Source organism: Aphis gossypii, chromosome 1, assembly GCF_020184175.1.
Source record: "Aphis gossypii isolate Hap1 chromosome 1, ASM2018417v2, whole genome shotgun sequence".
Classification (NCBI taxonomy): Eukaryota; Metazoa; Arthropoda; class Insecta; order Hemiptera; family Aphididae; genus Aphis; species Aphis gossypii.
In genome coordinates this window covers 39,580,835-39,608,019 of record NC_065530.1, presented here as the reverse complement: position 1 = coordinate 39,608,019, position 27,185 = coordinate 39,580,835, and the positions used below count along the sequence as shown (strand labels likewise).

At 24.8% G+C, this 27,185-nt stretch overlaps 2 protein-coding genes across 52 annotated transcripts in view; one reads left to right on the top strand and one right to left on the bottom strand.

Annotated features, from left to right (window-relative positions):
* Positions 1-457: 457 nt before the first annotated feature.
* Positions 458-14,774, bottom strand: LOC126549308 (uncharacterized). Of its 2 annotated transcripts, none has more exons than XM_050198124.1 (9): positions 14,578-14,774; positions 4,615-4,807; positions 3,865-4,530; positions 3,412-3,735; positions 2,087-2,153; positions 1,761-1,987; positions 1,273-1,598; positions 1,085-1,205; positions 458-1,003 (listed from the first exon to the last, which is right to left on the bottom strand). In XM_050198124.1, the coding sequence occupies exons 1-9, from the start codon at positions 14,772-14,774 to the stop codon at positions 929-931; spliced, it is 2,196 nt and encodes a 731-aa protein (XP_050054081.1). In that variant the 3' UTR covers positions 458-928. The 2 variants fall into 2 exon arrangements, with proteins under 2 accessions (XP_050054081.1, XP_050054082.1); XM_050198125.1 differs by lacking the exon at positions 14,578-14,774 and adding an exon at positions 5,934-6,007.
* Positions 14,775-14,792: 18 nt separating this feature from the next.
* Positions 14,793-27,185, top strand: part of LOC114124814 (cell adhesion molecule Dscam2) — a 65,243-nt gene continuing 52,850 nt past the window's right edge. For all 50 annotated transcript variants that reach the window (XM_050198081.1, XM_050198114.1, XM_050198084.1 and 47 more), the window contains exon 1: positions 14,793-14,936. In XM_050198081.1, coding sequence (XP_050054038.1) covers positions 14,882-14,936 — 55 coding nt within the window. In that variant the 5' untranslated portion in view covers positions 14,793-14,881. The remainder of the gene's footprint in view (positions 14,937-27,185) is intronic.

Here is a 27,185-nt window from a genome sequence, read left to right as displayed (position 1 = left end):
TAATACTATATTATTATTTATTATAGTTATCTTATTATAGCTATGATAACTATAATATAGTAGTGACAACTAAAAAGTTGCAATAGGTTTTTAGTAAGAACTACTAAACGTTTTAGTTGATGAACCTAATATTTATAGTGGTTACAACTATATGATTTAGTTATGAACATTTAATCTTTAAAGACCTTATAGTAGAAACTACTATATGTTTTAGTTAACCAATCTATATTTTATAGTAGCTTATTTTATATTTGTAATCATGTATATCATATACCAATACAAAATGAATACATATATAATATACATATATACCATTATAATTAATAAATAAATCAGAAGTACCTAAATGTAAAAATGTTTTTTTTACTTTTATTAAAATACAATTAGGTAATAACAATATATTTCAATTAATATTAATACAAATGAAAAAAATATATTAACTAAGTTATTAAAGGTTTTTTATACATTGGTACATTTATAATAATTATTACGAGTAGGAATTTAATAATGATAAAAAAATACAACATACATATTTTATTTTGTTGGTATGAATGTTAATCCGGATATGTTTACAGAATGAGTAGGAAATATACTACCCAATTGTTCCAAAGAAATACATATTAAATTGTTTGTCTTAACAACATTGAAGGCATGAAAATGGTCATCAAAATATATAGTTTCATACATTTCAAAAATGGTGAATGGATGCTTTTTATCGTGTATATTTATTACTTTATTTATATTACGTAAATACTATTTATACTAACTTTATGTGGGGAATTTGATGTCTTTTTATTATTATTTTGTTTTATTTTTTTTTGTTTTTTTTATTTTTTTTTATTTTTTTTTATTTTTTATTTTTTTTTATTTTTTTTTATTTTTTTTTATAATTAACTAGGTATTACAGATTTATACGTCTCAATATTTTTTATATGACGTTTCGCTGCTTTTCTTGCTTAAATGCAGTCAATAACAAATGCTGGTGTTCAATAACTCTATCAACCTAAACAAATAAATAAATAAAAATAAAATATTATGTTAAATGAAATATACTTCAGTAAAAGAAAATAATCTAATTGTGTACCCATCTCAATTTATCCTCATCTTCAATTTTTATATACGCGTTTCCAACTCCATGTTTCTTTACATGCCACGCCATTTTTTTAGAAGAATCGGATATTTTAAAACATTTCAAGCATTTCCATCTACAATTAATATATCACAAAATTGTAATTAAAATTCTTTGCTAAAAAAAAAAAAAGTATTGCTTACGTTTTATAATTAACTTCTTTATACAAGTGTTCGCGAAAAAGTTCAACATTAATAGTTTTAAATACTTCGCATTTTGGACATACAAAGTGTCGACCATTTGAAGATATCCCTCCTAGCTTATCATTCGTATTAAAAATATCTTTTATCATTTTCTGTTTATTAGGTGTACCACGACATTTATTAATCATTGTCAATGATGTTGATTCAATCGGAATTCCTCTACAATTAGGAGGCACAATTTTAGTGTCAATACTATCTAAAGCTATTTGTTCTAAATAGTTTTCTGCATCCCTCAAAGGTTTGTGCCATTCTTCTTTATCAGTAATCTAAAAAATAAATAAAAATTTAAAAATTTAAGAATGTAACTCATTATTAATGGTTATTAATTATTACAAGTTAAAAATATATGCATATAGCTTAAAAATATTTAATTTGATTTAAGTATAAACATTATGTACTATTAAAAATAATCTGAAATTTATACAAACCATTTCAAATACTCTTAAGCACTGTACTGCTACTGAAGGATGTTCCGACTTATAATGTTCTTTAAATATACTAGCATTATCGTCTTTGTTTTCAAATTTACACATAGGACATTTAAACATATTTGATATTTTATGGGCCTTTAAAATATGTGATGTTATCTCATTTTCTGTATATCTTAAGCCAGTAGAGCATATATTGCATATCCATTGAGGCACAATAGATGGAACTATAATGTATAAGTTAATTGACAAATATATTTTTTTCTTTTAAATTAAGTTAATTTTAGATTAGTTATAGGTACACGTTAATATTGTTAATAATATACCTTTGCTTCTACCTCTGTCATTTGTGGCTACTTCAACGTTATTTTTATCAAGTTCAGTTTTTTTCATCTATAAAATATTATAATTAAAAATTGTTGACTCGTGAATAATATAGAAATACATTATAATACATTTAAAAATTAAATTTCTTAGTTTAGATTCTAAAAAAAATATTATTTTAAAAATGTATTTTAATTTTAGGTGACTAAGTTCTGGAATAAAACTGTAAGAGTGTCCAAAATGTACAATATATATAAACTATAGACATTGAAAGTTTAATTTAGTAATATTAGAACCTACTAACTTAAACTAACTAGTATAAAATCACCGAAACAAATAAAAAAAGTTCATATCAATAAATCGTAGAAAAAAAATATTTCGACTTGGAATAAACAACAAATCACATTATCAATGGCCCCTGAATTTAATTATTATATTTTATTAAAAATTTTATTTTTTGTTTAATATTGTATTATATTCATTATAATATTACTCATCATTGATAGATTAATTTATGTGACTTACTAGGAAAAAGACATTATATAAAATGGACAATACTATTAATTCAACATATTTAATATGAATAAAACTTAAACTAAAAGCTCTTTATTTTATAATTTTAATCATTTAAATCCATCCTGCAAGCATAAATATATTATTTTCTAAAAAGTGGTGTAATTATACAAAATTTAATTTAAAACAAATTAAAATTCTTCATATTATGGTTTGAAAAAAATGTAAGTATTTCCATTACAAAAACTATAAATATCTAATATCTATTATTGTTGCTATTGTCAACTGCATAGTTTTGAAATAAATAGGTATAATACTATCGGGTATCCTTTATTATCTCTTTCTCTTACGGTGTTTCGTTATGGGTTACATTTTTCTCGACTAGGTTCCCCTCGCCAACCCGGGATAAGGAGCTTTGTTCCAAAATAGATTAATTGAATCAAAGCAGTCATTCAATACATTTTCAAATACTATTTTTTAAGATTTAAGCACTTAAAATTGATTATGATTATAAAATCAAATAACAAAAATTAATATTTATTAATCAACTATTTAAATTGTTTAAATTTCAAAATATCTAATTAAAAACTTAAAACTTTTAACATTTTTAATTAATTTTTTTATGACATATTCAAGTTAAAAACTATTCCTACTTGATGGTTAATTTGTTAACTTTTAAGTTGTAGTATTCTCACACAGTAGATATTATGGAAATTATTAATTCAGTGGGATGACAAACACATGTTATCTGATTCCTGCCCTATTACCCATCTCCAAATATGGTACTTAACTTTTATTTTAAATTAACTATTACCTCTTCAGTTTTCATAGCATCAAATGAACTCGCAGAAAGATTTATCATCTTGTCAGACATAAGTTCAGACTTTCCAATAGAAAGTACAGGATTAACAATTTCCTTAGTAGTATAATCTAGTCCTTTTTCATGTGCATTCAAATGTATAACTAGATTGGACCGCACCTTTGTTTTATATGTACATAATGAACAGCTAATCGGATCCGAAAATATATGTGACTTAGGAATGCTTTCAATAGTATTAGGAGAAAAGTACAGGTTTTTTATTTTTTCTTTAATTATTGGTTTTATTTTTAGTGGTCGTCCTTCCTGGTTGCCAAAATCCTAATTTATAACATAAAATAATAATTTAAATAATTTTCAAGTCAAAATCCTGAATGGCTTTATGTTTATAATTGATTTACTTTAGACACTAAAATTTAAGTAATATAATAAAATAAAAGAAGAACTTACAGAAGAACGTTTTCTTTTTAAGCTTGTACTATTGTGTTTATTTTGTCGGGGCATTAAAGAATTGACTAAGTTATATTTTGTATTATTTGGTTGTTTTTCCATTCTTTTATCGCATAAGATTTCTTTACAATTCACATTATTTTTTTGTTTCTTATGGTCGTCTTTATGCATGTCTTTATGCATGTCTTTATGCATGTCTTTATGCTCGTCTTTATTCCAATCGGTTAAATTAGGACGTACTGTTACAAAAACTAAATTTGTAATTTTATGACTTAGTTTCATATGATGTATGATAGCGCGCCGAGATGGTACAATATTCAAATTGCATAAATAGCATTTGAAATGATCAGGTCCATGATTCATATCATCAATCATAATAAATTCATTATTAATGGTTAACGATAATGGTGTACTACTTTCTGCCATTTGTGCACTATCAGGAACTGTAATAACAATAGGATCTGATGGTTGAGATCTTTCAATACGAGCAGATTTCATAGCTACAAAAGAGGCATCAGGATACTCCATAGATCTTTTTTTAGATTTTTGGGGCAAAACTTCAGGTATTGAATTTATATCCGCTGGTATATTTACTATCTTTATCATTCCATTTTCAATAACTTTATTCAATCTTAAAATGTTCAGATTTTTAATATTTTTAGAATCCTATAATAATAAGCATTTAAATAATTAAAAATATTGAATTGATATAGTTATTTGTTAATTATTTATATTAAAATATATTCGTACACAATTATCAGATACCGTAGAATGGTCCAAGCATAAAACTGGTGTTGTTACATTATTATTTACAAGAGGCATTGTTAACTGATGTTGTTTCTGTTGTTTCTGAGGTGATGATGGTTGTTGTTGTTGTGGTGGTGGTTGTTGTTTGAAATTTCTAACTTTTCCCATATTATACTGCAGGTTACAATCAATATTGCTACAATAAAAAAAATTAATAGTTTTTTAGCAAATATTAAAATTAGATTAAATCATCATTATTGTCTTGCATATAACAAGCATATTTACCACTTTCTGTACAAATTATTTATTAAACATTTAAAAATAAAATAAAGTGGATTAAACAATTTTTAAAGTATTGAATTATTTTACTCAACTATAAACACACAGTAATCATATTTTACTTAATCAACCTTATATATTTGAGTCTTAGATCTTAGACTATAGCAGTGGTGACTGGTGGCTATAATTGCAGCCAAACAAACATGTAATTGGTGACTTCACATATCGCAAAGCGACTTCACGCTAACTAGCAACAGTTATTGGCGTATCATTTAAAATCAAATAATTTTACTTAACATAAGACTTTTGATTATTAAAATACTCATCCTTTTTATTAATTTAACGATAAAATTAAAGCAAAAATAATCATGCTAATCGCGTTTATAGATTACTTTACTTTATAGATATTGTGGTGTTTATATTAACTACATGTGGAGTCACTTCTACAAATACACTCGCCTACTCAGCCTAGCCTATCTAGCCATTAATTTCCAAGCTCATTTAGGGACCAATTTCTAAATTAAATTATTAGTAGAAAATAATCACTTTATAATTTTCTTAAATAATTAAGGTAAGATGTATTAACAATAATTCTTAAGTTTTTAATTAACTTATCTTAGGTATATGATAAATATTAATGTGATTTTATTCTAAGTCTATAGCCACTACAGCATGTTTTTTTATTTGATGAACTAACAAAAAAGCATTGTTAATATTGTGTAAACATAGAAAAAATAGAATTTATTTTTGGTTAATTGTTATAACTTATTGAGTAAAAATTAAGTGCAGTGTACTCTCGATTATCTTGGATTAGAATCCACGGAAAATCTGTAAAATTAAAATTCAAACAAAAATGTTATAATTACATACCTATTATATGTAGGTATTATTAAGAAAATTTAAATCATGTAATTTAAAAAAGTATTTCAGGAAAATTATATTAGATCATGTTTTATTGTTATTTAAACATTCATATAATATTAAGGAAGATTATGGATAATCGAGAGTACCTACATTAAATTGGTTTTAAATAAATCACTTACGTCTGCTGCAACATGAATACAATTTATGAATATTAAATATTGTAAGAAGAAACAAGAATAGTCCCATTTTATTTATCACCATAACAACATAACGATTTTTTTATAGAAATAGAATATTGTATTTTTTAAGCCAACAAACTGTATGTTGGAAATAATAAAATAAAATATTAAGCTTGTCACTGATTAATGCTTAAAAAAACTGAAAAAATTGTTAACAATTTAAAAAATTGTGAGATATATTATTTAAATTATTACTAACCATACATAATAAAACCAAAAATAATTATATATAGGTATCTAAATCTTTACTACCAAAACATTGAAGTGTTTAGTTTTAGTATATTATATACCTAACAATAACATTTTGAATCAATCAATTAAGTGCCAGTTCTTAAAATATAACACTAACACTTAACTAAATTTGACAAGTGTTTCGAAATTTTCTAAAACATATTTTATATTTTTATGGTAAATTTGAAGTGTTTTAAAAAATCTCTTTTTTCAAGTCTAAAATAATATTTTAATTTATTCAAATCGGTATTACTTTGAAAAACAACATAAATTAATCTATACTAATATTATAAAGAGGAAAGATATGATTATTTGTATTTAATAGGATCCGAAACTACTGAACCGATTTAAATGAAATTTGGTACATAGATAGTTTAGATACTGAGAAAAGATATAGGCTACTTTAAAAAGTGGTAGGCCCAACCCCGGGAGGTGTTCAGACATTTTGAGATTTACGATGGGAATTTTAGTTATTTGATATTTTAGTTTGGTTGCTATTAGTTACAATAATAATATATTTATTATTAGTGTCGGCGCACACACAAAAACAATACATTACACTCAGAATTTCCAACGAATGTCATTTTGGTCAAGTAAATGTCAAGAAATAAAATTAAGACAGCGACTCACTCGCGCGGTCAGCTTACTATGCAGTGGGCAGTGGTTGTGTGCGACAACGAATATTTTTCCTATTTTTTTATCATTTTAAAATGCCAATCTATAAATATAAAATTGGAGCCAAAAATGTAAAACAATTCATCAATTCAATTTTTTCAAAAACATAACAACAAAAATAAGAATTAGCGAAATAAGTCAATGTTCACAGTAAATCTCAAAATCACAGCAATAATATAAAAACGGCAACAATATAAAAACCACAAGATGGCACATCATTGTATTTTATACACCATAGTAAAAAAAAATTGTTATAACTTTGAAACTTAAGGGTAGGAAATTATAAACTTTCGTACACATCTCGTGGGGTCCGCAATTCACCATAATCATAAGAGAGTCACAGGCAACGCCAAGTAGAATTACTATAATATTATTACTTGACTAATTCACTGACTGATAAACGTAGAGCCTCAACAATGATAGATCGATACTTTCAATTTACACCGTACATTCGGAAAATCGTACCACAAATTTAGTGTGCAATAAGAAAACATTTTAAAGTGGTGCTTGCACAAGTTTTTTGAGAATCAAAATGGTCAATTAAAATGTTTTGAACACCGTTAAACCGAATATTAAATAACAAATGAATCAAAATTCGAATCATATTATAGAATTGTCATTTTTAACGGGCAACGAAGTGCACGAGGTCAGCTAGTTTTTAATATATATAATCTAATAAAATCATAAAAAAAAACTGTTTACACTTAAAATACTTTAAGTGGCCCGGTGCCAGATTTTAAAATTTTTCGCAATTCTATAAAATTTGAAAATTAAATTTTGTATTTTAGTTACCACTCTATTCATAATACTTTTCTAGAAATTTACTACCCGATACCTATTCAAGGGGGGGGGGGTTGATAGGGTGTATTATATTGAAAAAAATGACTTCACGGGAATAATTCTCAGGCTTGTAGAATTGTCGGATTTTGGTAACTATATTTTTATTTTAAAGAAGAAGACTTCATAGACAAATTATAAAGTTTGAGATTAAAATATTGAAAAACGGAAATCGATGCGACCTGTAGAGTATTACCCTCTATTAGATAAAAAAAAAATTATCAAATTTGGTTGATACTACAAAACAGGATTCTCGGTAGAGCGTATTTTTGTATACAAAATAGCATTAGCACCGGGCGCCTTAATATGTAAATATATCCAAATTATAATAAGCAAAATATTCTCGAAAATATTATAATCCATAAGTTCAATATATATAAGTGACTTATTACTTATAGTTTGAATATCTTCAGATACCTATTCAATTCAGCATAATATATTGTGGTTTGAATGTAGTATTTAGACTGGGGGTGATGATTTGAAGCCTGAGGGTGCTAAGAACCCTCTAGCACCCCCTACGTGTGCCCATGTTCCAACTGAATATTTTATGACATCATTGTAAAGTTTGAATATGTTTTACAAATTCATGGTAAAATATTGTTAAAATGTATTTGGAGTTTGGACATGATTCATTAATGCATTCGTACAACAACGTATATTATCTATTATTTTACAACTGATATTTCCTATTATTCCCATTGTTAAGTCATTTTTTAAGATAAACCTACTATTATCTTCAAACGTTTTTGTTTTTTCTTGATTTATCATTGACGCTTCACCTTACATTATGGACATTACATAGTAATTAATAACTTACATGGTATACAATAATATTATTATTATGACATTATAATAAATTGTCTTAAAATGAATATTTTTAAGAAAAAAAAGAGATTCTTTTACAATATTATTATTTAATTATTAACTATTTTTTTGTATAATATAGATATTAGTACAAATAATTATTATTGAAATAAAATTAATTCATACTAGAGTAATTACTAATTAATAGAGCTCAGAAGTTTTATTATAAGTTATAACATTTTTAGTTGCTAATAAAAATTAAACTGGCTAGAAAATCAATTTTCAACTGTAGTTTCAATTGATTTTTACAAGCATATAAAACCATCAATTTGTGATTTGAGACGGAAAGTGCGAATTATGTCATCACAACATCAAATTGGTTTTTAAAGTTTAAACAATATTAGGTATATAAGAAATGCGTTTGAAAATTTAGTTTCACATCATTTGGTTCTAAAGAATAAAGAACAACCCAACCATATAAGATTATATAAATCTTAATTATATTTTTAATATTTTTAGAGTTGAATAGTTTTATTTCATTAATTTTTTTAGTAAATCCTGAAGGTTTAAATATCGACCAAAATTTATCTTTTTTAATCCTAGACGTGGTAAAAAATACCCCAATATTGTAGACAATTATTAAGAGTTCGTTTCGTTGTTTGCTCGGTGATACATTATCCTATCGTAATTTTATACTTTATTGTAATAATAGTACAATTATACTGTGTGATTATGCTTTTGAACTAAAGCAGTTTTTTTTTTGCTTTTCTCTATATACAATTATTTTTTGCTATTTTAAGTTTTGAATTGGTGTCATTTGATAATTTATGAAACTAATTTATAAAATATATATATATTAATTTTCATACAATATAATATAATATAAGGTATCTTGATAAAAATTATAATAAAAAAATTGAAGGAGACTTAAAAATGAAGAAATATCGTACTTAGTATTAAGTATATGTAGATACCTTTTAATCTAAAATATGAATTATAAATTATTATAAATCAAAAACTAATACATTTGTTGACTAATATTACACACATAAAATATGAATTTCATAATACATATACTTGATTTGCAATAATATTCATTTATATTGCTATTGATATTTTATTGGTATTTTTGTTTGATTGGTTACCTCAAACTGTTTCAAATTTAATGTCAGATATTTAAAATTTACTTACCTATTTTTTAAATAATTATAGAATATAACAGTCTGAAATTTAAAGTTTTTATACATTTTGTAAATACCTACTTAAATAATAATGTCTATTGATTTTTATTGATTTTTCTCACTCCTAATTCACTTATGATGGGCCCCAATACTTATGAATGAAGTTTTTACTTCCCCAGAGTTTAATAGTGGGCTCACTCACTCGTTATGGAAAAAGTCTCTGCATTAGTATTTTTCAGTCAAACCATGTATGGAGCTCTAAATGTATAACGAATGTTTTGTATTTTTTTAAAAAAACCAATAGTACACATTTATAAAATTCATTCATTCAAATATTGTATAGGTATGCAATTATATTTCAGTTTGTTTTCCGTTATACACAAGTAAAATCACGTAGAATATTAATTATAAATCGTCAAATTTAGATAGATCACTGTAAGTATTCGAAACAAAAACATTATTTCGACAATTATTGACATTACCTATACATATTCATTAAAAATAATAAAAACAAATAACATTAGAATGATTGATATTTTAATTTATTTTGAATACATAGTGAAATTAACTCAACCTATCAACAGATAATAGTAGAATAAGAATACGAATTCAAAGGTCTCTTAAACTGAGTCAAAAATACTCCAGGCTAAAAAAAGAGTATTTTTAATGTAATATACAGATTTTTTGAATGAAAATAATAATGTACATCATTATAACATTAAAACAATAAACATAGTACCTATTATGTTATTATGCTATACTATTTATAATCAATATTGTTTTAATTAGTATTTAATAAACAATTGTTCAATATTATTTTTCAATTTTAAAACAAGTTGTTTAATGATTTAAAATTTAAATACGGAAGTATACACAAAATATCATATTTTATTATTTTTATTTATTGTAATAAGCTTTAAAATTTAATAATATTTGATTTCAATTTTAATTTTATCTATTTCCTTGTTTGGAAATCCAACACAAAAAATATTGAGGACTGTAAAAGTACTATTAATATTCAGTTATTTTCAGTGATATTATCATGAATAGGTACCTACATTTTTTAATCCATCAACCTAGTTTAAATTGAAATATTTCTAACTGTTTACGATGTTTTTCAACTTGATATTTGACATAAATTATTAAGTGTGTTCAGTGGCGTATTTTCAATAATTTCCTGGGGGGGGGGGTTCAAATTTTAAAAACCTCATCTGGGTAATACAAATTACAATTAAGATACTCCACATCAAAATAACCCAACTAACCTGTCTCAGATAGTTAAATAGACCAGTGGTTCTTAACCTTTTTGGTTTCGCGGACCACCTAGAATCTAAAATCTAGATTTGAGTAGGACTACGGACCACTTTGGGTTTTGGTTCGTTTAACTATATACTGTACTGAAAATATAATATAATTATATTATACCGACCGGTACTGTTTTTATCGCGAACCGATTCCGGTCCGCGGACTGGCGGTTGAGAACCACTGATAGACAGTCTATGTCTACCTACATCGTTAAATTATTCGAAAACCCGTAATAAAATATTTATTTAACATTAAGTAACTTTTTTTTTGTTCTGGGGGGGTTGAACCCGACCCCCTCACCCGTAAATACCCCACTGAGTGTGTTAAATAACTCTAATTAGAATACCTACTGCAGTTTATAAGTATGTTAGATTAACACTGGCCTGAATGTAATTTAATTCCATTAAATTGTGAAATCTATCAAAATATATGTACCTATCCATGTTGATTTAATAATAATTACCTATATTAATTACTTTCTCTATAATAGTATCCAAATAGGTACCTTAAAAATGTTGTGACGGATCATTATTAAAAAATTAAAGATAAGTACCTACATGATATATTTTTAAAGCACATGTTTATGACGTAAATATAGCTAGGTTATATCAGCCAACGAATTAGATATAATCCGTTCCACAACGTCTGATCGACTTAAAAATACCACCATAAAATTGCAAAGTTATTTTTATATAACTGTCCAATGGCACATTATTGACGATCACGTAACATGTATGCAAGGGTAGAGGGCGCCACCTGAATGTTTAGTCACACATATTATCATGGTGTAATAATATTATACTATAGGTATCTATAATATTTTAACATTTCCTATACACTTACTAGGAACTACCTATAGAAATTAGGATATAAGTAATAATAAATCAATTAGTTATAATCCTATCGTCAAATGATATAGAAAAGTGTAGTAAAAATGATTATTTTGAATGTTATTAAAAAAAAAATAACAATTTTATCTCAGAAAATAGAAATGTTTTATCTTATTTCTCCAAAGTTACCACTTGGCGCTTTTGATTTTTCTATTATTTTCAAAACCACTCAAATTATTAATATTTTCCGACAATAGAAACTTATTTAACAAAAAAAAAAAAAAAAAAATGTAATAATGATTTTGTATTTTTACAAAACATTACCTAACCGAATTTTTTTTTAACTTTATAGGCGCATAAAAGAAAATTGTGATTAACGGTTTTGTTTTAACCACAATAAGAATAACTTAAAAATATTTTATTAAATTTTCAAATTTTTTTTATCGAAATTTCAAAAAAAAATACTTAGAAAAATTGAAAATTTCAGTTGTCTATTAATATTTCAAAAATAACCGTAATATTTTTTAAATTTAACTGTGTATACCTATCACTAATATAAACATTTGGTGAAAATTTCAAGTATTTACAGTGGTTAGTTTTTGAGTTATAAGTTACAACCATGTAGACAAATCGATTTTGTCAAAAACTGGTTTCGTGTAAAAATTCCGGTTTTCCGTTCTTTTTTTTTCATTTTTCCTGATTTTTTTTAAAACTACTGGAACGTTTTTACTTTTTGACCTTTATCCTTAATAATGCACTAAAGATATTCTGCAATTTTCCACTATAAACCACCCCTGAATTTTGAAATTGAAGCATTATTTCGACAATTATGCAGTGTATACTGTATACAGACACAAAAACAAAAAGCAAGAAAAAAACCATTCATCATTCCATTTAGAATTTGAAAATAATGTTTTCCCTTTTTTAAATAACACTTATAATATTTATCATAATATAATATCATCTTATCAATGAAAATTTCAATAAATTAACTAATTTTGTTTAACCTTTAGTACATATATTGCGTACTTAATAAATAAAGTGATTCATTAATCGTTGAACACTAATTATTTCAAAATGTATTGTTGTATTAACCTTTTTGAAAATATTTTACTGATTGAATACGTTTTTATTGACAATTATTCAAAAAAAATTTTTAAAAAAATAATCAAAAATGTCTTATGCCTTTAAATGTCTCAAAAAAAATTTAAATAAAATATTGAAAATTGTATAATGTATACTTATAGAAAATTACAATAAAAACATTTGGTGAAGATTTAAAGTATCTATACAATTATTCGTTTTTTAATTACAACAAAAAATGAATATCGTTTGAAGTGATAGTTATTATATGATACAGGTGAATATTTGTAGTCATACAATTTTTAAATTCCATAATTTCAAATGATCAAAAAAATTAATTTAACTTTTCAGTAGAAATGTTTTTTCTTATTAAATGATGCTAAACGTATTAAAATCGTATTGTATTACATTTTTAAATGTTTAGTATAAACATAAATTTTTTATAATTTTCTAATTACATATGTAAGTTTTGAGATTTTATTGAATTTTGTCAAAATTATTATAATGTGACTATGAATTGTTGATAATTTTTTAATTAACCACTTATTATACAAACCTTGTATTGAATAGATAAGTTAGAAGATAAGTTTTCAGCAGCTATTTTAATTAAAATTTTGAACTATAATAGTGTTGTCTGTTTATAATGTTTATATACATGTGAAATGTGAATAATAGGATTAGGATACGCTATTATGCTAATAATGAGTAAGTATATATTTATATTACTTATATATAATATTAAATTCTGTTTAGGTATTAAAATAAGGTAGGTACAATTGTTTAGGAAATTCAGACTTGGCAGCAAAAACAAGACGTATTGTAGAGACTGCAATAAAAGTATAATAAGTATAGTAGTATGGTCACTATATAGGTACTTTATTGGTAGTATGGTAGTATGGTACCAATTAATATTCAAGGTATCACCCCTGTTAAATTATGTATGAATGGATGGATACCTACATTTCAAATAGTAGGTATAGCTGCAATCGTATGAGTACCTAATATATAGTAAGAATGTTGTCTTTAAGCCAGTGGTCTCTTAGGCCATTAGGTAAAAATCTCCATGGACTGTATAGTTAACTGAAGAGTTTATAAAGTTGTAAATTATTAATTAAAACTTGATACCTACATTTTTATAAATAATTTAAGTAAACATTAATTGTAATTGTCAACACTGTAAAGGTTTAAATAATATAATATTGATGTTTAAATAAAATTTACAATTTAAGTACTTAAGAAAAAACTATTTAGCGAAATTTATCATATTCCATGGTTAGAAGTGTATCTAATATCTATTTAAGTAACTAAATACTTATACTATGTATTTATAGATTATAATGATTAATGATTATGTTATCCATAATAGTTCATACATATAATATAACACCTATTTTACTCCTATAATAATATTATGATCCATCTATCTAGGTACCTCTAAGAATACATGTCGTTATTAGTGTAAACTGTAAAGTATAAGTATATTAAACAATATTATACAAACGTAATACGCATAGAACCGTAGACGCGTAATAATTAGTATGTCTAAGGCCAAATAAAGTCCAAACTTCAAACAAGGAACATTTTATTCATTTAATTAGTTAATATTATTTTATGTAAGTTAAAAATGTGTAAACATACATCGTGCTGGTGGCCACACTGTGAACCCGTCCATCACCGCGCCCGCCGCTCAAACGTAGTGGTAGTGCTTTGAGCCTTTTACCGGCAGGCGGCAGTCCGTGTTTTGGTGTTGGCGGTGCTTCACGCTCCTGTGTGTGTTTACTGTTTGGTGTCCTGCTCACTTCCCTTGTGTTGTGCATGTTATTGTTTACCTTCATAATATAATTTCATATTATTGTGCGTTTTCGACTCTGTGAATTCTATCGAGTTTTCGTTTTGTGTCAAAGTTGCCGGCTCGACTCGAGTGGCACGCCGAGACCTTAAGATGGGGTCTTGCGGAAAGCTTCTGCTGGCCCTTATCTTTACGTTCGCCACAAAGGGTGAGTTTTATTTTGTTTCTGGTGTTGACAGTATTTGTGTAAGTTGTCTATTGACTAGAATGCAAACGCTAATCAACAATCAATATTTTATTATAAACCTATAATAATTTTACCTACCTAGGTACTTGGTACTTATATACTCGGCACTTGAAATGTTATGTCGTATTGAACTTTATAGATACCTACCGTAATATTTTAGTAAAATATGTAGGTGTATACACATACGCATTTTAATGGCACCGGAACGGAACAGTAATAACTTTTAGTATTTCTTTGGAATCACCGCGATTAAACCTTAACAAAAAAGTATTTATACATTTTTGAAATATATACTTATATACTTACCTTTTTATGTGCATGTATTGTAATCGACTACCTAGTCTTGTTACAAAAATCTTCACTGCCATCCGGCGTTGGTAAACGAGTAAAATAATGAAATAATTTGATTTAATTTTTTTACGCCCGTACTGACAGGAAGTCCCTTTTGTATACAATATGAACGGGGGTGAACGAATGACTGAATGAGTCATGAACATTGTCGAAATGGGGGCGTTCTGTTCTGATGCACATTACAGTCTCAGTAGACATTTGTAGATTCTTATATAGTTACTCCCTTCGTCTGATCTCAAAATATATCTATAGGTACCCAAAGAAATTTATTAAATAGGTAAGCACTATTTCTTTTACATTGATACGCTATACTACTATTTCTACTGGCTATTGTAGGTACTTAATTTATGTCTAAATCTAATTTTACATTTAATGAATTTAAACCACAATTGACTATAACTAATTCTAGAATATAATTTTAATTCTGCTTAATTATAAAAAAAATTTATTTTTTTTTTTTAACTATCCATACCTAACTATTTATTTTTTAAACTGTACTGAAACAGAAATTTAGAGTGATCAATTTTTAAATAACATATAATTATTTAACGAATAACTCGAATATTTATCTATTGATAAAAAAAACTGTTTAATTATCTATTTAATATTTATTCATTTTTAAAGAATATAATTCAATATAATTAAAAATATTATATCGATTATCGAAAGGTTTATTATAGCATATTATTGTATTATGAATCGGAATCCGATTATCGGATAAATATGGTTTAATCGAGGGTTTAATTCATATTTCATTCAGTAGTTTTATAACAATGTATGCATCTCGTACTATTATATGAATTATAGCAAAAACTTAATTATTCCAGTTATTAAATAATAATATGATACCGTTCATGATTTCCAAGAAACATAATATATTATAATAACAATCATATTTATTTTTATGACATCCCTACTATTTATCATAGTTTGCTACTTTGCTATGATCTCTATGATTCGGGTCTTATGATTAAAATTTAATATTTTAAAGATTCTTAAACTGCAAACATTAAAATACAACATCGAATATAACTATGACTACACATTAAGTAATAAATTATCAAGCTGCGTTTTTTAACATTTATCTAATAAGGATTACCAATGGTTAATAATCAAATTATTTCACATCTGCTTCTGCATACTTAGGCTTTTTAAAAATAACTATTTCAAAGGAAATTGCGTGTTTAAATTATGAAATCCGGTGTAATATTATAATATATTATTATCTTATAGATACAATAATAATTAATACAAGACTATATCTATATATGTACTTAAATAGTTTTTGTAAATTATTTAAATAGGTATGTATATTTTTAAAAGTGTAATAATATATCATTTCTAGTCGTAACTAAATGTTAGGATAACTATGTTATTCATTTATTATATTTATTTACATTATATTAATGAATTTGATTTTAAAATATAAGAATAATTTTTCTGATAGGTGATCAATTTATATTATAAATACCTTTAATATTAAAAATAAAAAGTGAATTACAAGTATATACCTATTATAAATAGTACAAATATATGTATTTTTGAAATGGACCGATTCTTAATAAATAATATATAGGTAGTTATAGTTCTTATTCCTATTATTATTTAAGAATGTCAATCTAAAAATACTCGCAATAAAAACACGTCCTTCTTCATTAACCAAAATAATATAAAAGCTATAAAAATGTCTTGGGCTTTATTTTTAAAAATACTTTAGGTAATCATAACTAAGAAATGCAAGTTATAATTTTTTTAAATTGTACACATTCAAAATACGTAATGGATTAAATATTTCAATATGAATTTACTGATGATTGTTGATACTTAAATAGAAAATATGGATTATGATAGTAATGCAAATATTGGTTAAAATATAGAGTATCAACTCGATTGCCCATACTTTAGATGATATTATTAATTTTATTTACATCGAATAATTATTAATATAAAATTATTTTTATTAGATTTTTGAATGAGAAACATGTTTCTGTTAACATATTTAATTCAAACAGATATAATAATTAATTTCGTTTTTTATTGTTTAAATTTTTTTCCGCATATAGACAATCGGATTCATAAAATACTAACCTGATATTCTAAATGTTCAAGACTGATATTACTCCAGTCATTATGTCTGGTATTAAACAAGTTTCATTTAACCATTTTAACTGATAAATTAGATGAATCATAATTCACGAATAATTGGATTTATTGAATTATATAATTATATAATTACTGGACAATATATCACATAATTGTTAGTCGTATATAATAGCATTATTAAATTATAGCTTAAAATACATATTAACATGATTGTGAGGCAGTTATAAATTATAATTAATTAATGTTGTCTAATAAAATAAATATTTTTTTTTATTATAATGATGCGTCGTTTACAAAAAAAAAAAAAATATATATATAAGTGTACCTAAATAATCAAATTTCAAATTTCCAAACATTTTCTGGAAATGAAATTATTTAGCGTCAATATTCACAATAATTTTGGATTATTGGTTTATGGTTAAAATGAAAAGGAAAATGCGTATAATGTCAAAAATAATTTTTTAATAGTAGTGTTACGTATATGTATCCCTCTCATCGATCTACGCTTTTAACGTAACTGCACCTTCTACTCGTTCTACAACCCTGTCTGGCAGCACATGCGGGTTCATTGGGCCTTCTGTGTTGCCATAGCGACCAATGAAATCCTGTTGCCGTCCAAACAATACTCCGAGCACTCAACAGCAGTGTCCTTTACGCCGAGAAAATTTCTGATTCTGCACGTGCCCGAACTATAAACCGTCGTTTCTAATATTATACAATATTGTAATTAAATAATTATTTATTAAACCGTGTGAATCTGTTTTTAATTTCCAACTATTTCTGGTGAGGTATTTGATTATTTTTAAATAACAAACGAGGAGTATAGTCGACACGGAATCCGAATGGTATCTCATATTTCCTTTGCGGACGGATGTCGTTGCATATCCGGGATATATTTTCCAGCTTATACACAGTGTTATAATAAAATTATTCAACGTGTGTAATACCCATATTAATTTACAATTAAAATTATTTTGATCCACCAATGTGGAAGGTTTTTACTAGTAATTGCAATTGATACGTAAATGGTAAATAAATGTTTAATAAAAACCTTAGAACCTAATGAATAAATATTAATTTAAATAATTTATTAATTAAATTAAATGGAAATATTTTAAGGATTAATCATAATATTATCGAGTCTGGGCTTTTCTGTAGTGTTTCGTCCTCAACGTATTGGCCATTATAGACTATACGTAAATACTAATAACCTTCTCACTTTGTATTCCATCTCGTTTGTTTTACTTATCAGATAAGTTCCTTTATCTGTTTAACCTTGTTCCATTTAAAATCAATAGAAAATCTTTTGAATTGGAAAAAAAAATTATAAAGGGTACGTAATAGCATTGGTGGATTTAAGTTTTAGAATATTTGTGAGGCCTAACATCAAATTCTAAATATTGTGTTTACAAAATTAATATGATAAATGTTGCTCCCCCTGAAAAAAACCTAGATTTGCCACTGTCCAAAAGTGTAAAAAAAAATGCGCGTACTTAAATATTTAAATGATAATTCATATATTTAATTAATAAGATATAATTATTCGAAGTAGTACATATAAATATTTTTTAATGAGAAAAAGAACTTCACCCAATTTTTTCAATTCATAATTTCCGTGTATAGGTATTCTAATCTAAGTTTGTTAATTTAGAATACCTACGGAAAATGTAGCAGACGAAACTCGACGGAAATTGTCATGAATTGCCTCAGTCTAAGAGGAACGATAAATGTATTGGATATTTTTGTATTCATAATACAAAATTACTAAGATTATTTTACATTTCATTAGTTATGCTCATTTTTAATTGAAAGCTCATAAAAAATATTCATAATAAAAGTTTCTATAAATGACGAATAGAATCTATTGTTTTTTTCCTTATACAATGTATATAGGTATGAAAAATAAAAACACGATGTATACTCTGAATATACAAATATTTTATTAATTTTGTATTCGTAAACGTTCCTTAATAAACTTTATTCAGAAACTCATTGTAGTTTTCATTACTACATTTTATTTTACCTATTATTTATTGTATATTAATTTAATATAGGTAAGATCTCATTTTACTTTTTACATACCTCTTTTATATGCAAAGTTTTAAGTTACTATGCACCTTAATTATTGATATTTATTTGAATAATACAAATGAGTGTATAAACATTTATTTATTTATTTATTAAGTTTATTCTCTCTAATTGTAGCATAGGTTACTAAGGGAACTTAGAAAACTATACTGTCAACCGTCGAAATATTCCTGATAAATATTATGTCTCACTATTTTAAACCTAGTTTTGCACTACGCAGTATTATTATTTCTTTTTTTTTTTTTGAATACTTAACGATTTATCATTATTATTGCTTTCAAATTTAATACTATAGGTAAGACACTATGCAATTTGATGTATTATTATTTATTATTTATTTAGTTTTTATTTGTTACATATTATTTATCTTAAAAGTCTATTCAGTATTGTATATTATTATTAGGTCTTCATTGATAATTTGAACGACTATATTTTTATTAAGATTAGTGTTAGAACCTTGTACCTATTCGTATATTATATAAAATTGAGATTCTATTATCTGTCGTGATAATAAATTTTTGAAGTATAATATGTATGTATGTATAATATATATATATATATATATATATATATATAGTGTACGTACTATGTAAAATTTTAGTAGTAGACATTTATGCCCAGTTTACTTTTGCACAATAGTTATTTACGTTTAAGTATAATATTTTTCAAATATATTATGAACTTGGTATTTTTAATTATAATTTTTTATTAGCTAACATCGTGTTAAACCATATACCTAGTACCTACCTATACCTCTATCCCCTATAGTTAAAACTAAATAATATCTAAACAAATATCAAGTTCAATAAAAAAGAATAACTACTTTCTTTCATAAATAAATTAATATATAGATAATTTTGGAGTATAACCACTACAACCAAAGAAATGTTACGATGACTAGTTATACATTTTATACATCTATATAATATACAGTAGGTGTTATACCGAGAAATGTATGTAAACAAACTGTGCACTTTACGCAAGCGCATTTTGGAGGGAAAAAACACTTAACTGAAAGAACTTTGTCCGTGAAACAGCATCCGCCCAAATAACAGATCGATCATGTTTATGTGGTGTAACATAATACACAGCGTAGTTAGTTACCAGTTTACCGCTTACATTACCTACTTTATAACTACGTAAACAAACGATTAGTAGGTAGTATAGGTACCTATAGTAATTCCTACATTATATTTCAAATAAAGTAAGTTATAGAAGGAGATATAGGTCTAGTTTACGTTAACGTTAATTTTAAAATTTTAAATATAGTAAAAAGATTTAAACCTCGATTTAAACCCTTTCGTTTATAACGGTGTTCAACATTTAAATCATAAATTATGTTATGCTCGACCGCGTTTCATGTAATCATTTGGTTTATTGTTCTTAGAATGGTTTTACCAACAAAATATCGTCGTCCACGTACATTTAAATAATAACAATAATTAGTTATGACGACGTCCATGTTACAATTTGACTTTCAAATTTGATAGAACAATGGATATTCTGGGGGAGGAGAAATGAGTCTGTGAGTCAGACATTTGTAATTTCTTATACGATAGTAATACACTAATGTATAGTTCTCGTCATTTATGATATTTAAATATAGGCTAAAATGAAATACTTGAGATATGTATTTTACATCTCTAAACGTTAAAATGTAATTATTATAATAAGTGAAGTATAAAATTAAATACAATATTAAAATGTATTACTTGGTAGCATTTTTTAAAATTAAGAATTAAAAAAAATTAAACATACTACTATATATGATGTGATTTTGATATTATATATCAACACTTCAAAAGATATCGACTTAAAATGATAGGTACATAATATCGTTGTAAAATCTTTCTTATTAGTGTGATAACTGATAAGGTAAGCATCATAATATAAAGCAGCTTACTGTAACAGAAGGCCACAAACAACGTTAATTTGTTCTTTTGCACACTTGTATTACTATTGCAGTAGATCAAATTTATATTTATATTTTTTAATTTAATACGGTGTAATGGTATATTAATCAAAAAAAAAAAAGAAGATTTATCCTTATTAGTAAGTCATATATACACCTCTGAACCTCTCAATAGAATGATTTAAGCTTATTAAATTATGATGTACTCGTATGTATTATATATTACAGAATCAACCAAATAATGATAACATAATATTTAATAACTTAAAATAATTTAATGTAAAACAAAAAGCTTTGAAGTTTAATTGATATTATACCTTAAACTACAATAGCGCTAACCACGGGCACCCATCAGTAAAATTTTAGGGGGGGGGGTCAAAATAAAAAATTCTCAAATGTAAAGATAATAATTATATTATGGTAATATTTATTGAGTTACAAGTTTTTAATATTTTTTATCCAGGGGGAGCAAGTGCCCTATCTTGCCCCTCCCAATGGGCGCCCATGGCGCTAACCTAAACCAAAGTTACTGGACTTTTCGAGCGATTAAAATGAGACTCCGTGGTTACTCGCGGGCATACGCCAAACCTTGTTTGTCTAAATTTTTTATCGAGAAGTAAAACTTGTCTCGTTTTTGTTACAATAACATCATTTTGTTTTTAGATATTGAATTATTTCTGTAAATATAGGCAAGGGGTACTGCACTGTTGTACTTTATGTGTCGAATGGGTTACTGTTATAGGTGGGTGAAATTTTAATTCAATAATATAATATAATATTGTAAATATACGAAAAACATTTTTATGAATGGAGATTTGTCAACCTTTGTCGCTAAGTATATTTATTCATGATATGTTTTTTGATGGAGCTATTAAATTAATTTTTTTATTAATTCTAGTATTACAAATAATAGGTTGATAATTATTTTTTTAAATAATAGGTATCTAAGAAAATATTGTATTTATTATATTATTAGTATTTAAATATTATAGGTATAATAATAAATATTTTTAACTTACATACTATATCAACTTATATAACTTAAAATTTAATAACTTCTTTCTATAAATACTGTAAAACATGAATAGATAATTTTTTTAAATTAATCAAGTAAGAATGTCATTGTATATAGAAAAATTCATAATAATATTATATAGGTACGTAAACATTTTAATTTCCCAGTAATGCAATATTTTTAAATTATAAAAAGATAATTAACATTGTTATTCATAGTTTAAATAAATAAATTCGTCCAAATTTGAACATAAAATGTCTATAAAAAATTATAAATATGTATTTTTTAAATTGTATGGTTTTAATATGAATTGAGGAATCTACTCATGTAAAATCTTGTATATATCTTCAAAACTTAGATGTAAAAATATGAGTTTTTATAAAGTTTTAAGTACAAAACATAGTTTTTTAGTTTTTAGTTTTATTTTTGCGATTTTGACGAGTTTTGTATAAATCCTAACTTTAAACGCTTTTAAAAAATTTCGTGACTATAGATTTTTGATATTTTTTAATTTATTATTAATTAACAACTTATGAGGAGATTTGTATTCAATTTTCAAGCACTTTTACCTTACTTTTATGAATATTTTTAATCGACATTACCTACTTGAAAAAAAAATTAAAACAAATGAAAATTTCGCAAGTCTATAAACAGCTCAAAAGTAGTCGAAATATTTTGTAAATAAAAAACCAGTAATATAAACATTTAGCGAAAAATTAAAGTACCTTCTACGCTTATTGGTTTTTGAGTTTCAAAAAAAAAAACATAATTGATTTTGTTAAAAATTGTATTTACATAAAAATCACTATTTTAAATTAATTAATTTTTGTTTATTTTATTTTTAACCTCCGAAAATTTTAACTAAATATAATTTGCTACCAAAAACTATCCCATTTTTGAATATAATATAATATTTTATTATAGGTTCTATATATAAGGATACATAAGGGTTTTTTAACACATATTAAATACTAGAAAATATGGACATAAGTTATTTAATATATTATGTTAAATAATTAAAATGTCTTTTGTATGTATTTAGTATTTATTAGTAGGTATACCTATAATATGTATTGTGTATCCTTATGTAGTAGTCATATAGGTAATTTATGTTCATTTATATATTACATCATATATTTTTAGATGTATTTCATCTCATTAATTTGTTTCCTTAACTATTACATTTTTCAAAGAAAATTTATCTAAAAATATAGGTGCTAAGCATATTTTTTTATTGACCATGGTAGAGAAAAAAAATATTATTCTCTTCGATAGTTTCCTTTACATCAGTGATTATAAACCGAGTTATAAACATATTGAGATTGAAACCATGACAGATGTTGTAGTGCTTTGCAGCTGCCAGTACTCGAATGGTTAGGTGACCCACACACACGTTCTACCACAGTATACTATACATGACGAGAACCGAGCGTTAGCCAGGTGTTCTTTTTTCGGTGTATGAACATAACACACTCATGTGGCTCATACACCTATATAAGATCTTGCTACAGAAAATCGCAGTAAAATAATATTTCTACCTGTTATGTTTTTCCCACCTGACTCGGTTTAGTTGCATGTGGTTATACACATTTCAAAATACCAAAAAATACGAATTTTTTTTGAAAAACTACGAACATGACTTGGCAGTGATCAAATGTGCATGTGAGTATGTGAGTGTCGCTTATGTATAGAAATTGTTTCGTGGGAACAGCGCAGTGTTGAGGTCAATGCTGAGCGCGTTGTCATTTAATTCGTCTTCATTGTGCACTTTAATTTGTCGCTCGTTTGGCTAATAAGTGTATTGAACACAAAGTACCTAAATTATATTAAATTATTAAATTTAGTTACACATTTTATGTTTGTACGAATAATGTGCTGCAAATTAATTAATATTTACTAAAATTTAAAAACAGTGTTCACTGTTCAATTAAATTATTTCAAATAATTATTGATATTCATTTGTATACTTTATATTTACTGTGTATAACTATTTAATAGTTAAAATAGATACATACAAATAATAATTTTAATACAAAGTATCGATAAACTTTTAATTCAAGATAACAATTATTTATCTATCCATCTATATTTTAAATTTAATCTTGAAGTAATAAGTACCAGGTGTCACAGTCTAATTTTACAAAACAATATTTTATAATCCTTTCGTAATTATCCAGAGACTACATTTATACATTATAATAATAAACATAACATCTAAAATATTCATATAGGTTTAAAAGTAGTAATTAAATTTTAATATTCTATGAAACTATTGAATAGATAATTATAATTTATAATATTTTAGGTACATGTATAATGTATATATAATATTTATATATATTTTGCTTATGTTTTTATGAAATATATTTTAAAAACGTTTGCGTTATCAATAATTTTTAATTTTTTTCCTCCTAACAATATATAGGTTATAGATTATAGAATATATTTCTTAAGGTAATATACTATATCCATTAATATTTGGTTTATACCGTTCACTTACACTTACTCTTTCACATAATACATTAAACATGTTTCATATATATTAGTACAACCTTGAAAATTATTAAATAATACCCACATAACTTTGAGATATTAGATGAAACAATATATTTAATTCAGTTATTTTATCGACTTTATTATTTGAAATAATAGTAGGTACAATACCCAATATGTATGACATGTATTTCATATTTAAAAAATATAAAAATATATATAAGTAATTATAAAAATTATAATGAGATATTATAATTATACAATATTATTTATATTTTTCTAAATTTGTTTGATAATATTAATTTAAAAATATAAAGTAAATGAGTAGGTATATAATATACAACTAATTTAATAATAAAAATATGTTAATGAAATTAGTGTGTAAAATTATATAAATTAAGTATGATTTAAACTAAAATTGGTTCTAGTGTAAATCTATTTTATTATAAGTAACTATATATTCAATTTATTTTAAACTTGTTCGGTTAGTTTTTAAAACTAAATTTACTTGACATTTATTTAAGTATCCTTATTTTTGAAGATTTATCCTAATATACATATATATATATATATATGATAGTATGATACCTACCATTGAGCAATGCTGTTTATTTATAGAAAATTCCTATCTCGTTTGTCTACAACTTAGGTATTTAAAATACGAAGTACGGAGTCTTAAATAATTGTAATTAGTTTAAAAATTAAATGCCAATAATATCATCATCTGAATAAGTGAAGTTTATTTGTATTTAAAACACGTGTTATTTGTATGTATTTGTTACCTCATACAGAGAACATGTGTTCATAAATGAAATAAAATAAAATAATAATTCAATTCAATTATGACCGGTTATATAATAGTTCTACGATATGATTTTTTATTTTTGTTTTTAAGTATTTGTTATAGTTTTATTATTATACGTTAATGTGTATAGCCATTACTTATTATATAGTTTATTAAATATATAATATATATACACATTCTTAAGACAAGTATTAATTGTTATTTTATAATAGGTCATAAAATATTAAATATAATTTTTTTTCTGTTTCACAAAATTTTAAATTAAATTTTTTTCTTATTGTCTAGGTAATTACTAATTTTATGTACTTAACATAATCGGTTATTTATAAATCAGTAAATTTTAAATTAGGTTTTTTTGTAAACACGAACTTTAACATCTATTGTAACATCTAGTAGGTACCATGGGTATGATTCAAAGTATTTTTACTACTATAAATTATACTACCTATACAATATATTGTTATAGTGTGTTTCCTAATAATTCCTTGAATAGTTTTAAAGGCAATATTTATAAAATAATAAATAATTTGTAGGTGAACTAAACTAAAGGTATTATTATATCATAATATATTAAAGTATTTAAAAACAATTTAATAAACTTAACTGTGATAAAATGATATTATAAAATTATAGTTTAAGTTTTAACTTCCTTCTTATAAATTAAATCGAAGAACATAATAAAGGCATATTAAAAGTAATCTATAGTACATAAATTATATCAAAAGATTCCATTGTACTGACAATTATGGTATTATGTATGAGTTTTTTTCTTGTAAAGCATTTCTAACTTCTTAACTTTCGTGATATCTCATTGAATATTATCATTTTTAAAAAAAAAAATTAACTTCAATATAACAGTGGCGACACTCGAATTGCCTTCCAAATTTAGGTAGGTAACCTTTTTTCAGTCGAATTGCCTCCGGGTGTTTTGTAGACAATTCAAGTATACCCAAACAGTCTACTCGAATTGCCTCCTAACCATACTTAGATTATCGATAGTCTTACATGTAGGTACTATCGATTATATCGCTTTCCTTAATGTTCAAAAATATTAATTTTTTCCACTGAAAATATGGGCTTAAGTGGCATCTATTGCACAAAGGTCTAACGGTACTAACGCTTGTGAATCATTTTACAGTAAATATAATTCTATTTTTTTATCAACTCCCCCTCATATTTACAAATTGTTGTATGTATTTAAATCAATGCAGTTAGATACTGTAATACAAATCATCAAAAATGGAAACCAAAATTATTAGGACAGCCACAAAAAATAAAACAAATTTTATTGATAATTTAATTTAAAAAATTAAACACGAATGCAATTTCAAAATTGCAATACTTAAAAGCATTAGCAAATAAATTTAAGTCATGAAGGCTAAGATACGGTAATACAATACAACAAACTTAAATTTTTATCATTTATTTTAAGTTGATTATTAA